The 13435-nt window shown below is 30.5% G+C and overlaps 1 protein-coding gene across 1 annotated transcript in view; it reads right to left on the bottom strand.

The window, feature by feature from the left end:
- LOC129216554 (myb-related protein B-like) overlaps nucleotides 1-13072 on the bottom strand; it is a 42104-nt gene extending 29032 nt beyond the window's left edge. Inside the window, exons 1-3 of the mRNA XM_054850769.1 lie at nucleotides 12934-13072; nucleotides 5319-5436; nucleotides 957-1109 (exon numbers count right to left, since the gene is read on the bottom strand). Of these exons, the coding sequence (XP_054706744.1) occupies nucleotides 957-1109; nucleotides 5319-5436; nucleotides 12934-12971 (309 nt within the window). The 5' untranslated portion in view covers nucleotides 12972-13072. The remainder of the gene's footprint in view (nucleotides 1-956; nucleotides 1110-5318; nucleotides 5437-12933) is intronic.
- Nucleotides 13073-13435: the final 363 nt, after the last annotated feature.

Below are 13435 nucleotides of genomic sequence, written 5' to 3'. Positions count from 1 at the left end.
GACCATGTGACCATCTTATTATTTGGCAAACAGTAGGCATGGTGAGCTCTAGGAGAAAAATTCAATCATCTAGCAGGCAGCAGGCACGATGACAGCTGATGAACAGCAGGACTCAATTCGATTAAACAGGATAAGCAAGGGTAGATGGCTACAAATCTAGGCTAGTCAGCCAACAAAGCTGGGACTCTCACGGAAGAATAGTTCTGTCCTCAGACTGATCCTTTACCTCACAGTACCCACGGGACAATAACCCAACTCCAGAACAAGTAACTCAAACTACAACATTTGATGGTTTTTGGCTGTATCGCCTACATCAGAGTGACAAAATCGAAGTTAAGAAAACTTGACATGAGGGCAACCAAAGGGTTATGTTGGTTATGTCATTAGATCACGAGGATACCAGATTTGGGACCCTAATACTATTTATAAAAGTAACTGAAACCATAAATGTTTTTAATCTGTTAAAAATGAGCAAGTTTTCTTTTCTCTCTGGTGGATTACAAGTCCTCAAATTTTCTAGTTGGCTTAGCAACCTGTTCTTAGTTCTTCGAACTTCAGGTATTTAAAGTTAATTAACTAACATATTTCTATGCAGTGCATAATCTTTGGATTTAGGAGAATATTTAAATCAGTTATATGAAAGCTGAATACTGTTAACTGTAGATTTACTGTCATACCATGTACATTATTTTGTTTGTACACATTTTCAGTTTTAAGAGTGAAAACTGCAAAATTATGACTTAATATGTCTTAAGTTTACAACTAACTTCATTAATTAATAAGGTCAAAAGACAAAAAAAAAAAACAATGGGTTCAGGAAAATAGCCTAATATTAAGACATCAGATATATAGTTAAACACTAGTAGGTACAAGTTCATTACAAAATATATTTTTTTAGACTTAAAATATAAAACATAGTTAAATAACCCACAAGATTTTTTAAAATGTTAAATTACTTCTTTAGTCCAAGGCCCTTTCACAAGTTCAGGATTCACAACTTTATACCATCTTTGTTGACACTGTACATCACTCCGATCAGGAAACAATCTTGCAATATTTTCCCATTGGCTTTCTCCATAAGTTTCCACTAAATGTTTTAATCTCTCATCCTAGAATAATAAAATTCTTGTTGGTTAAATGAAATTAATTGAAGTTCGAACATAAAAGTTTAGCAACTCACATGAAATGAAAAAGCTGTTCATAGAGCAGGATTTTTTTCCCCCTTTGTCAATTTTAACAATTTAGCATTGGAAATAAGAACTTAACATATTTTGTGCATCATGATTTAGTTAATCAATTTGTGCTATTATAACCTATACCTCTACTATTACTTAGCTGTTACTACTATCATAGCTCTACGTCCATTTTATACTTAAGAATAAAAAATACAATTGTTTACAACTGACAAATAAAATAGTTTTAAAAGTTTAATTTTCAAATTAGCTCCCAAAAATGATACTGCAAGGGAAAATTAAGTTAAAAATATAATCTTGAAACAGGTGAATGTATTTTTGTGTAGATACAGAACAGCAACAAAAAAAACATAACATAAAAACAATTTGTAGTGCAACTTTAACAGTAATTAATTGTAAAGAAATTTATGTAACTATTGTTGAACAGTACTGAACTAAGTACAAGGGGTATATCATCAATAAAAAAAAAACATTCTGTTACGAACATAAATAGTAATATATCGTATTTTAAAACAGCACATTATTTTCGTTATTACATTATTCTTTCACTTACATACAAACATATAAATAAAATATACATACATGATTTTGAAAAGTCTTTCACTATCAACTCAAGTGTACATGTATAAGTTAGCTTGTACAACTCTGCTCAAGCATGTGAAAAAAGCTTTAAAAGCTTTCTTAGTATAAAATTATTGTAACATTTATGTAAGAGTTACTTTAAATAAACTCAAAGACAAAGAAAAGAGAAATTATATTATAAATATATTAGAATAAAAGTTTAATCTAGAATTGAATTTATTTCTGTTACAACAGCAAGTTCTTTATATGTTTGGCAAAAAGTACATTGTTTCTCAATACATTTCTATTTTCATCATTTCAGATGAAAAGGCTCAGGAGGAGGCAAGACCTGCACAGGTAAATATTTTGCTTTTGGCTAAACCTACACTCAATTTAAAAATTTAGGAATAAAACACAATGTGGTGCAGCAACATCTAGGCAGTGAAGTCGGGGCATTTCTTTTTCATAGATAATGATTTAGCTGCAAGTATTTGTCTCAAGATGTTGTCATAAAAATTCACAGCTCTTTCTGTTTAAGCTGATTTTATTTAATTTTATGATTGCAATTCCCAGATTGACAAAAAATTCCAGCCTCAAAAAAAAATTAGCCACATATTAAGCAGTTACTGTCACTTAAGATATTTACTAAATTCTGAATGCTCAAATAATTTCCATTCGTAATTATAAAGAGATAAATCACTCAGATAGAACTTGGGGGGAAAAAGAAGATGGAAAAAAATCATATTTAATAAAAAATCAATATATTTCTTTTAAAAGATAAAAAATTACTCATCTTCCAAATATTATACTGCTATATGTAAATGCAAAGACAAACAAAAGTATTAATTGAAAATTATATATATAAAATCAATATCCCACTCAATGAGCTTTTTTTCGTTTCAAAGCTTTTTAATTCGGTTAAGGACTCCCTTGATTTTAATGAAAAGTTTTTTCTCGGTCTTTTTAAATTTTGTATATTCAATAACTTTTTCAAAAATGGTAATTCATGTTTTCTTCAGATTAATGGCATTGCAATGGGTGCTAATTGTAGCTCTACATTAGCAAACCTTTTTCTTTTACATTATGAGAGGAAATTTTCAATTGAAAATCTTTCTTCTGCACCTCTTTGTTATAGATACATCATTGACCTGTTGTGTATAAATTTTCCGAATTTATCTGAACTTAGTAAAACTACATATCATAATTAATTAACGCTCAAAAAGACTAATTTTTCCCAAAATAACTTCAATTTCCTGGATATTAACATACAAATTGTTTCAAATTGCTACACTACAATTAATCATAAAAGGCGTGACTTTAATTTCAAAGTTAACAGCTTACAAGATTTTTAATCCTGCTTAAGTAAAAAGGTTTTTATTGGCATTATTGTTTCACAAGCTATCAGAATAAAAAGAATTTGCAATACCACTTCCGCTTAATAAGAAATCTCAGTACTAAAAATCAACTTTTTAATAATAACTTCCCTAAAAATCTGGTTGAAAACATTTGCTTAAGTATAGCCTTCGATGAACATTTGGCTTCTCTTGAAACCATTTAACTGCGTAAATGTGTGATACAACCTTGACAAACCATGTTTTTGGATCGCTGGTGTGGATGGTTTTTGCACGTGGGAAACGGACGACTGGCATGTTTTTGGATTATTCTCTTCGGATATGGACTTTTTTTTTTGATTTTACGTTGATAACTGGAATGAGTTCTGTCAAGTTGAATATCGGATTGGTTTTATTATAAATGGATCTTAAGGTAAGATAATTTTAATTATTGGAAGGTACTTTCTCGTGGATGGCTAATTATTCGGAACTTGTTTTCCTGATTAGTCGAGGCGAAACCCCCTGCTTTTAATTTTAGGCTTGTGCTCTTGTTTATTGTTTAACATGTGGTGCATTTTGCCCGATGTTACTCTATAATGCATGTACTGGAGCTTAAACACTCTTTTAGTTGATAGTTAAATTTTTTGGTCTTTTAATCATATTCATTGAATCCTCCACAGGTGATGAGCTCTGGATTCATACTTTGTCTTTTCCTATTAATTAGCTGCTTGCAATTTTCCTTTTTCTCATCATTATTTTTATATAAATTGTTTAATATTTGGTTTTTGGCTTGCACATTTTTAATATTTACAGTGATCTCTCGCTTATACGCGACCTCTGTTATATGCGTTTTTCACTTATGTGTGTTTTTCTCATGCGCCCGGCCAGCGATATAGGAAAACAATGTTAACTCTTGTTCATTTATACGCGAAACCTAAAATGCACCTTGCACTTATGCATGATAAAAAAATTTCAAGTTTTAGTTAAATCGCCTATTCACGCTTTGCTTATCGGAAGCTTTGTACCCTTCTTGATGTCTCTAGGAATGCTTTCACACATCTTTATTCCAATGTTCAAAATGTGCGGGGTGCAGTTAGTCTTGTGATTGACATCGAGAGAGGAGAACGGGTTGCATGCAAAAAGGTTGACCTTCCTAAAAGTCGTGGTGAAGCGGAAAGCATTGACATATGACACTGATCACGCGACAGTTTTTAGGTTTTGTGGAATTCGCTTACATACTGTACAGTGTATAAAAAATGATAAAACGTACAACTTCAAATTTTACATTTTTATTAAATTACAATGCATAAATGGAAATTATGTGCGTATTTATTCATTAGTATCAGTAGTGTACTATTAGTATTACTATAACTGTTCATAACTTACTGTATTTAAGCTTATTTTTGGGGTCTTTCACTTATGCGCGAATCTCACTTGTGCGCAAAAATTTCGTTGTCCCTTTTGGTTGCGTATAAGTGAGAGGTCACTGTACTTGGTTTTTTAGTTTGCTGCGTTGTGCATCTATGGGCTTTTGGTGTGGTCTTTTCAATATTATTCACTTTTATTATATATATATATATATATATATATATATATATATATATATATATATATATATATAATATTTGAATCCCCCAAAACAGGAAAAACATAGCTCAATCGCAAAATAACAAAAAACATTCCTTCCATTGCGGAAAAACATGGCAATGGGGTTGTTTTTAAAATATTAAAAGTATTTTTTTCCGAAAGAAAATGCTTAAAAACATAGGATCTAACCATTTTTAAATAATTTGTTTAAGTTTAATATTTCTAAAAAATTACTTAAATCTTTCATTGTTTACATTTCTTGGCGATGACATCACAAATGATGAAATGCCATTGTGTGTTGCCATTCACAAAACAAAATATTTAATTTGCATCTTTACTCACTTGTATTGGAAACAATATGGTTGATATCAAGCATAGAGCGCAATTTTAATTTGCTTCTTGATTATCACAATGTGGAAATGCGGTACGAAATGAGCGGTACGAAAAATTTTCTGGGTCCATGTTTTTTTTTTTTTTTTTGCTTATTCTATCAATTTCAGTGACTAATAGTACTACTTTTGACTGAAGGAAACAACCCCATTCATTAAATATCTCATTTCAGAGAAAAGAGGTTTCAAAACATCAGTTAACAAACATATATTACAACATTTTATAGAACAAGTAGAACAAAAGACAAAATGTGTACCTCTTCTTTTAACCATCTTCCTCTATTGATTACTTTATGGCGAACTCTAAGGACAGGTACAGGAGCTTCATAATCACTATCATCATCAGATGTACTGTTATAAAAATAGGACCTTGGACTACAAAAGCAAAATAATATTTTCTTAAACTTATTTGTTAAATAAATTATTTTTGTAAATACTTTATAATAAGTAAAAACATTCTTAAATGAGCAGACTTATATTTCAATCAAATAAAAATCAAAGTACGTTCTTTTTTCCTTTGCAGGAGTTTTACTTTTAATCAAAACAAAAACCTAATATTTTGCAAATTTAATGTTCTGTTATTGCAACATTATGTAAAATTATTATTAAAGAAACATACATTTTTTAACTCTACAAATTTCATCCGGAAAAATGGGAGCCAGATAAACAAGGTTCTACTGAAAAAATACAATAGAATTGGTAACATTACTTAAAAATATATCTTCTGGAAATTTAACCGTTTAACCGCCGAACTATTGACGGAAGATCAAATTTGAGTAATTTTTTGAAATTATGTCTATTTATGTCTAGTAAATACAGAAATAAAATAAAATTTCCAGAAAATTTTTTTTTACTATGTTTTTTAATGTGTTCCATTTTTGGAACATTGGCGTTTTGCATGAAGTTTTTTTTTTTTTAGAGAATTTTTTTAAACTAAGAGGTTTTGAGTGCGGTTTTTATCTTAACATACTTTATTACGGAAAAAATAATATTTTAAATTGCATTTATGTACATACCAGAATTCAGAAAATCCAATACAGAAATATCTAATGCCCATGATATGAAAGGAAGCATTGCTGGTGAAGTCGTTTGTCGCAATGGAAACATTTCTTAGTCATATTTTTTTTGCACACCGCACAATGTGCTTGGGATGCAGATACAATATAATGTCAGTCAGACATTCTTGATTGTTTATGTAAATGACAACGGGGCGCTGGATGACTTTCCACGGCCTCGTACTTTTCTTCTTAGGAAGTGAGTTGTTATTTCTCTTCGGAACTCTAAATGCTTCATCTTGACTTCGTGTAACTCACAATGAAGTAACCAACTAGCTACAACTGAAATATTCAGAGCATTACTAAAAAGATTCCACCACCATTTTTTACTCCTCAAATAAGGTCTGTAGCTCCCTAAAAGTTAATCCAAGACGTCCACACCCCCCATTCCTTCATCGTATCTCTTAATAAGATGAGGTTGTGGCACATCTATCTTGCATTTTTGTGCATTTGAGTAACGTTTAACAGATGCAAGTGGCACATGTGTATAACAATTAGATGCTATTGTAACCACTGCATTATCATTCCGCTGCACATGTAAACTGATCCATCAGATCGAGTCAAAATTTTTTCGATCTTCTTTAGAAAGAGCTTTTTTGGATTTCAGTGGACAATGGCCAGTTCGGTTTTCACGAATTGTTCCTGTTTCTCGTACACCTTTTTTTGATAGTTGAGAAAATAAGTCATATGATGTAAAAAAGTTATCAAAGTATACTTCATGCTTAGACGTGTCAGTCAAAACTGATAATAGATCATTTACAACTCTGGATCCTAATTGCACATCAGGGGATCCTTCTTTTTTGCCTGAATAAATCTCCATAGAATATGGGTATCCACTTGAAGAGCACAGCATCCAAATTTTGAAGCCGAATTTTATTGGTTTTCCTCTAATAAATATTTTACATGAATGCCGACCGTAGTCGGGAACCATAGATTCATCTATGCTCAATTTTTCATGAAATACACCAAATTGTTGAAGGTTTTTACACAATTCTTCGTAAATAGGGTATACTTTTCCAAGTTTGTCATTTTGTTTTAATTCATGGTTGTTCATCAAATGAAAGTTGTTTTTTATTTTTCGAAAACAATTTCAAGGCTTAACTGTTGGTACAATTGGTACAGATGTATGTTCTGCACTGCTCCAATACATATCTTCAGAAGGAACGGAATGGTACCCACTCAATAGCAGCAAACCAAAAAATTGTAGGATTTCATCTCTGTCAACATCTATTGATTCTCCTTTTTGCAAAGCAAACAAGTTTGTCATATTTGCTAAGTGTTCAACATACTGCAAAGGTAAAATTTTAAAAAATAAATCAATTGGAGATAAATCCACTACATTTGGAAATGCGTATCGAAGCGGTTCAATACTTTATGACGAAATCAGTTTCTGAAAATTAGCTTTCTTCTCCCAAGTTAAATCCATTTTCATTTTTTTTCTACTTTTATTTCCTGATAATTCCAACTTTTTCTTTTTATCCTTTTTCATTCGCTTTTTACTTTTATTATCTAATGATTTCAGACTTTGTTCTTTCTCCGATTTTTTTGTTAAATTGTCACGAGAGTTGGCGGAAAAAATGTCCACCTGTCCACATACATCAATTGGTGTAATAGGTTGTAACTCGTCTTCTAGAACGTCTTCTTCCTCAGTGATATTGCCTGGTTCATCAGGGTGTAATTGGCATATATCTACATCTGACAAATCCGAATCTGACAATGTCTCTAAATAAGCCACAGCTTGTTCTACAGTAAGAAATCTTGTAGACATTTTTTAACATTTATGAACAGTTGGTATACGTCGCAGGGGTCTGGCCAGAGGATATTTGGGTACGTTAACGGACCCTTCACACAAATCCGATCAACCAAAACGGACCTTTCACAAAATCTCTATCAAACAAAACGGACTTTTCACAAAATCCCGATCAACCAAAACGGACCCTTCACAAAATTCCGACAAACAAGATCGGATCTTTCACAAATTGTTTTTTGAAGGAGCAAATCTGAAAGCAAAGTAACGCATATTAAACCAATAATTTTTGGAACGTTTCTTAAAGTCAAATTAGAGGGATCAGCTTATACAAAATCTGCTAATTTTGCAAAGAAAAAAAAATTGGCACTCTTGTGATGCTCCTGCAAGCGATACATTACTACTGCCAAATAAATATAATGCTTGTTGTTTGCTTCTTGGAAAGAAATTAACAGCTGGAAATAAGTTTGGTTTCAAATAATTTTGTCTGTTTTATCACAGCTAATTAGCAGCGGTGTTGTTGTAAATTTTTCTAAAAAGGCGTTTGGTAAGCACTTTTCTCCCCCACTGATGATTTAATAAACAATAATAATATATATCAGCGAAATAAACTTAGAACTGCAAAGGGATAGTAAGGGTGGGGAAAAAAATGTGATCGCTTCAGATAGGGTTACCAACTTTAAAATTATCCCCATTTAGCGTCTGGTATTAAACCTTTATAATGACTTGATTAGAAAATATTCTCATCATTTTACCAGCTTGTCAATATTTGCGTTTCTATGGTGCGGTGCGATGTTCAACTGTTATTTTGGGAGAAAATTATATGGGTTTGATTTTTCGATGCTAACAAGGATGATTAACTTTAAATAAACTGTTTTACTTGCCTTTTTTTTCTTTAGATGTCTACATTTTTAAAAATACAATCTTTTAACATCCGATATAAGAATCATATTTTGTTCATTTTTCAAGCTAACTTCGTTTTATTAGGATGCAAATAAATGAAAAGTCTATTTTTGTTAGAACACACACTTCAAGTTTTTAAAGCAAAATTCCATTTTCTTTTATGAGTCAAAAATTAAAATGCTGAATCAATGGTTTAATTTTATTTTTGCTTTAGCTGTGTCCACAGATATTAATGATATGTTTATCATAGCACTCTAAAATGCAATTTAAAAATAATTTTATCAAAAATATTTCTTTTACAAGCCGTTTTTATACCTTTGATGCCTTCACTTTGAGAATTGCGATGTCTTTGCATCCGCTATGGGATTCTGATTTTTTGAATTTTTGATGTTTAGTACGCTTTGTTAAGAAGTAAACAAATAAAATCTATTTTTATTTTCTTTAAAACCACGGAATTTATAAGTTTTAAACGAAATTCTGTGCAATTTTAAGAGTGTCCTGGGTCAAAAAGTTAAATGCTGAACCCACTCGTTTGAATTTTATTTATTATTTTTTTTTTTGTTACAATTATTTTAAATGCTATACAGAAATATTTCTAGTATAATTTAACATAATGTAGAATGGTAGATAAATATTGCTACTTGAGTTAGCGATGCCAACCCCCCCCCCCCCCCGCTAAATACTAGAAAAACACCTCAGAATGATATTCTCAACATAGAAGAGGAAAACTCTGATATTCTCAACATAGAAGAGGAAAACTCTCTACTTTAAATTTAAATGATGTAGTTTGTGCCTGCTCTAAATTCTAAAATTTCGATTTAACAAAAAAATTTTTTTTTTTTTTTTTTTTTTTTTTTTTTTGCGAAATTATTTTATTTTTCACAAAAATAATTCACTTTTCACAAAATTATTTTATTTTTCACAAAAAACGGACCCTGTGAAAAATCCTGGACAGACCCCAGCGTCAAACAGAATTTCGTTTAGCTCGAAAACAAAGCTAGCGAATTATTGAACTGCATTTAAAATATGAATAAAATGCTCACTAATATCATTTTTTATTATCACGTGACAATGCAGCTGTCCGAGCAGGTGTGGATTCGGAGCCATATAGTCCGTCAAACAGTAGACTGTAATTATTTTCTTTGCTAACGAGACATCATATCCTTTCAAAATATAAACTTACTTGGTTTTGCCAACATCTACATCAGAGTACATTCAAAATGAGAAGAAAAAAGAAACATGTATTACGAAAAATGAAATTTCCCCTTTGAAGTCGAACGATTTACTTCTTGGAAATTTGACTCCCTAAAAGCGCGAATGTTCCAGAATTGGAACATGCTATTTTGAAGGGGTACAAATTTTAGAAATATCATTGTACATTTCTACAAGCATTTTAAAATCATACATTGAAGTAATTTTCACAACTATAATAAATATCATCACATTTTCTGAAAAAGCCAATTTTTGGTAAATTTTATAAGAAAAAGTTGCAAAAAGCTAAAAAAAACACTCATCTTTGAAAAATCGCAATAAATAATTGAAAATATATAAACAATCAAGCAGGAAATCAAAAAATACTTTGAAATAAGACTAAACTGTGTTAAAAAAAAACTTTTTTATTATAACGTTATTTCTTGGGAAAATTTTCAGTTAAATATGATGTTCCATTTTTGGAACATTGGCGGGTAAACGGTTTTAAGTCCCTATTTGTGATCTTTAAACAAAAATGAATAATTTGACACATTGTTCTGTTTTTCTGACAATTACGTAGACAAGGGATAAGGACTGAAAAACATTGAATTGAATTGAAACCAAAATCCCTCCCTTTAAGAAATCCTGGATACCAGGCATGATTCCCTTCAAGATTAAATAATAAAACAAAAGCTAAAATTTTAGCATTTTTAAAGATAATACAATCAGAATCATCAACATACAAATCTAGCCACAAAGATAATTATCACACATAATTTTTTTTTTTTAAACCAGAATTAAAGGATTACTCACAAGAAAGAAAAACTTCAACAGTTTCTTTTGGCATAAGAAAAGAAAGAAACCCAAGTTTTAAAAATAGTCTTGTAATTTTTGGCAGCATCCACTAGCACTTTTTGCTTACAAGAAATGATACCTAATGACTTAATGACAAAAACTTTTTTTTTTTTTTTTTTTTTGACATTGTAATTTTACATAGCCAAAAAATAATTTTATTTGTTCATAAACAATATGTTTTCTTTTAAACATTGGAATGATATTTTACAGGTTAATTTTGATAATTTAAGACTGAAGATTATAACTAAGGCAGTGACAAGCAAAGGGATGTAAGTGGACATTTTCAAGTTTTGAGTAAAATGCGTTTAATGATAACTTCCTAGGTAGTATTTCATTGATTTTTTTTTCTAAATCATGCTGTGCAGCAGCACCTACCAGGGCTAATAGTACATTTCTTACTCCAAGATTGAGGATAAGTTCACCTACTATTTGAACTGGCTCCAAATTTTTAATAATTGCCACTTGCATCCCTTTGCTTTAATTTTACTAAACATGCTTAAAAATTAGGTTCATAATTTACTTTCATTTGACAACTCAAAAAAAAAAAAAAAATCATCATAAGTAGTATCCTATCAAAGATGAGCCTGTCTCTTGACAAAACTGACACATTTTTTAAATCTCATTTCAATTGTATTGTGAAAAAAATGCCAACAACGAATGCTAATTTTAGCTATAATTTCAACTGTACATCATTCTGGGACATGTCAGAACAAAGGACAGGTAGTGTCAAACATTAAGGAAATTAATTGATAATTTTGTTCTCTTCTTGAACTCATTTTATTTATTTTTCTTGAATTTGAGAAGAATGTTTTTTTTAAAGATTAATTAAACCTTCAGCTGTCCTTTAAATAGGACAGTGGGATAAAATGGGTTAAAAAATATAAATGAATGATTCTTAAGGAAAATAGGGATTTATCTTTTCATCTTTGTGTTTTTTCTTTGCTGCGAACAAAACAGAAGAGAAATTTAAAATGATTTAAACCAATACAATACTAGTTTATTCAGAACTTCTTGATGAGTGAGTTTATCAATGGCCAATAACTGATGTTGAGTGTTTCTTGTCTACCAGATATGAGTGTACAACTCTAGATTTGCTTGCAGTTTTTATGTCCATTTAAATTATAAAATCACCTCGTACACAAACAAACTGTACACACACACATATATATATATATATATATATATATATATATATATATATATATATATATATATATATATATATATATATATATAATTTTTTCCCCCAATAATTTGTAAATAAAAGGTCTTGAGTTTTAGAAAGTGTTATATATATATATATATATATTTTATTTTATTGTTAAAAGCAAATGTTAGAAGTCTGCTTGAATCCAATACATATGTTCACTTCAAAACAGAAGCAAAACAGTCACTTTCATTGAAATTTTGACCTTTCAATCAATTTTTTGATTGAAAGGTCAAAAGTATGACCTTTCTATTCTACTCCGAGATATCACCTTCAATGGAAAGAGTTATCTTCCCACAGATTTCTTTGCAACTTGCTGTGATAGCTTCATGCATTATTGGGATGAATCCTGCATTGAAAGCAGCAGATTAAAATGTCAATAAAATCCTGCAATGTAGTCAAAATAGAACACTTCTGACTTTCATTTTATTTTAGATAGGAAAGTTTTGAATTTGATTTAATCATTCCTAAATCGTGTGCTAAGTGTATGCAATATTATGTTCAGAATTTCGACAGTATATTTATTGTCCGAGTTTCCAAATCTTTACTTCCTTTTCTATTTCAGCAGTTGTCCAAAATTTATCTGGACATTCTTGCAAAAAAAAGGTTAACACTCGACATTAATTAGTACTATACACATTAACTGTTTTTCATAAAATATCAATGTACAAAATGGTAATTAGAGAAGTAAAAAGGGTACTGAAAATGATCAATCGTGCTTCAAACAGACCACAAGAAATTAATTCGCATAATTACAACATGTAATTTAAAGAAATCGTTAACATCTTAAAAATCATTTAATTAATAACAGATCTATGGCACAAAATGTGAATTTAATGTCAACAACTTTACACAAAGGGATAAGTATTGAAATCTTTTGACAGGCAAATTATAAATATTCCCGCATCACATACCGTGTCTTGGGTTTTCTTTTGTTAACCCGTCGTAACATAATTTAATTTATACTAAAAGAAATGCTAGGCATTCTTTTAATTTTCTATTTCATGCATCACTAGTCCTCTTATAACATCCTGTCGTTGATGTCGATTTGCCCCACAGCTGCTTTAGTCAAAACAAAATAAAAGATCCCGCGTTTTCTTGGAGCCACTTTCGTTTCAGTCAATTTAAAACCGCGGTTAAGGTGACGTCATAACTTCAGCGCGGCAAAATTGTAGCCTACGAGGATCTATCTCACGTGATCAAAAAGGTTCAGTGAGTAAACCTGTGGCCGCTAGTATTTCTTCTTTATAATATATAACACACAAATACACAAAGATCACTCAAGTTTCCATTATAACACTTTTATTTTATATTCCTAACGGCTGTTATTTCTATGTAACGTCTGCAACCATTTCTCATTTTTCACAACCACGTTTTCCATCAACGTGAAAGTGTCATTTATCTATTTCCAAAAAT

This window comes from Uloborus diversus, chromosome 2, assembly GCF_026930045.1.
Source record: "Uloborus diversus isolate 005 chromosome 2, Udiv.v.3.1, whole genome shotgun sequence".
NCBI lineage: Eukaryota > Metazoa > Arthropoda > Arachnida > Araneae > Uloboridae > Uloborus > Uloborus diversus.
The sequence above is the reverse complement of the archived record's forward strand: the minus strand, read 5'-3'. Positions and strand labels throughout refer to the sequence as shown.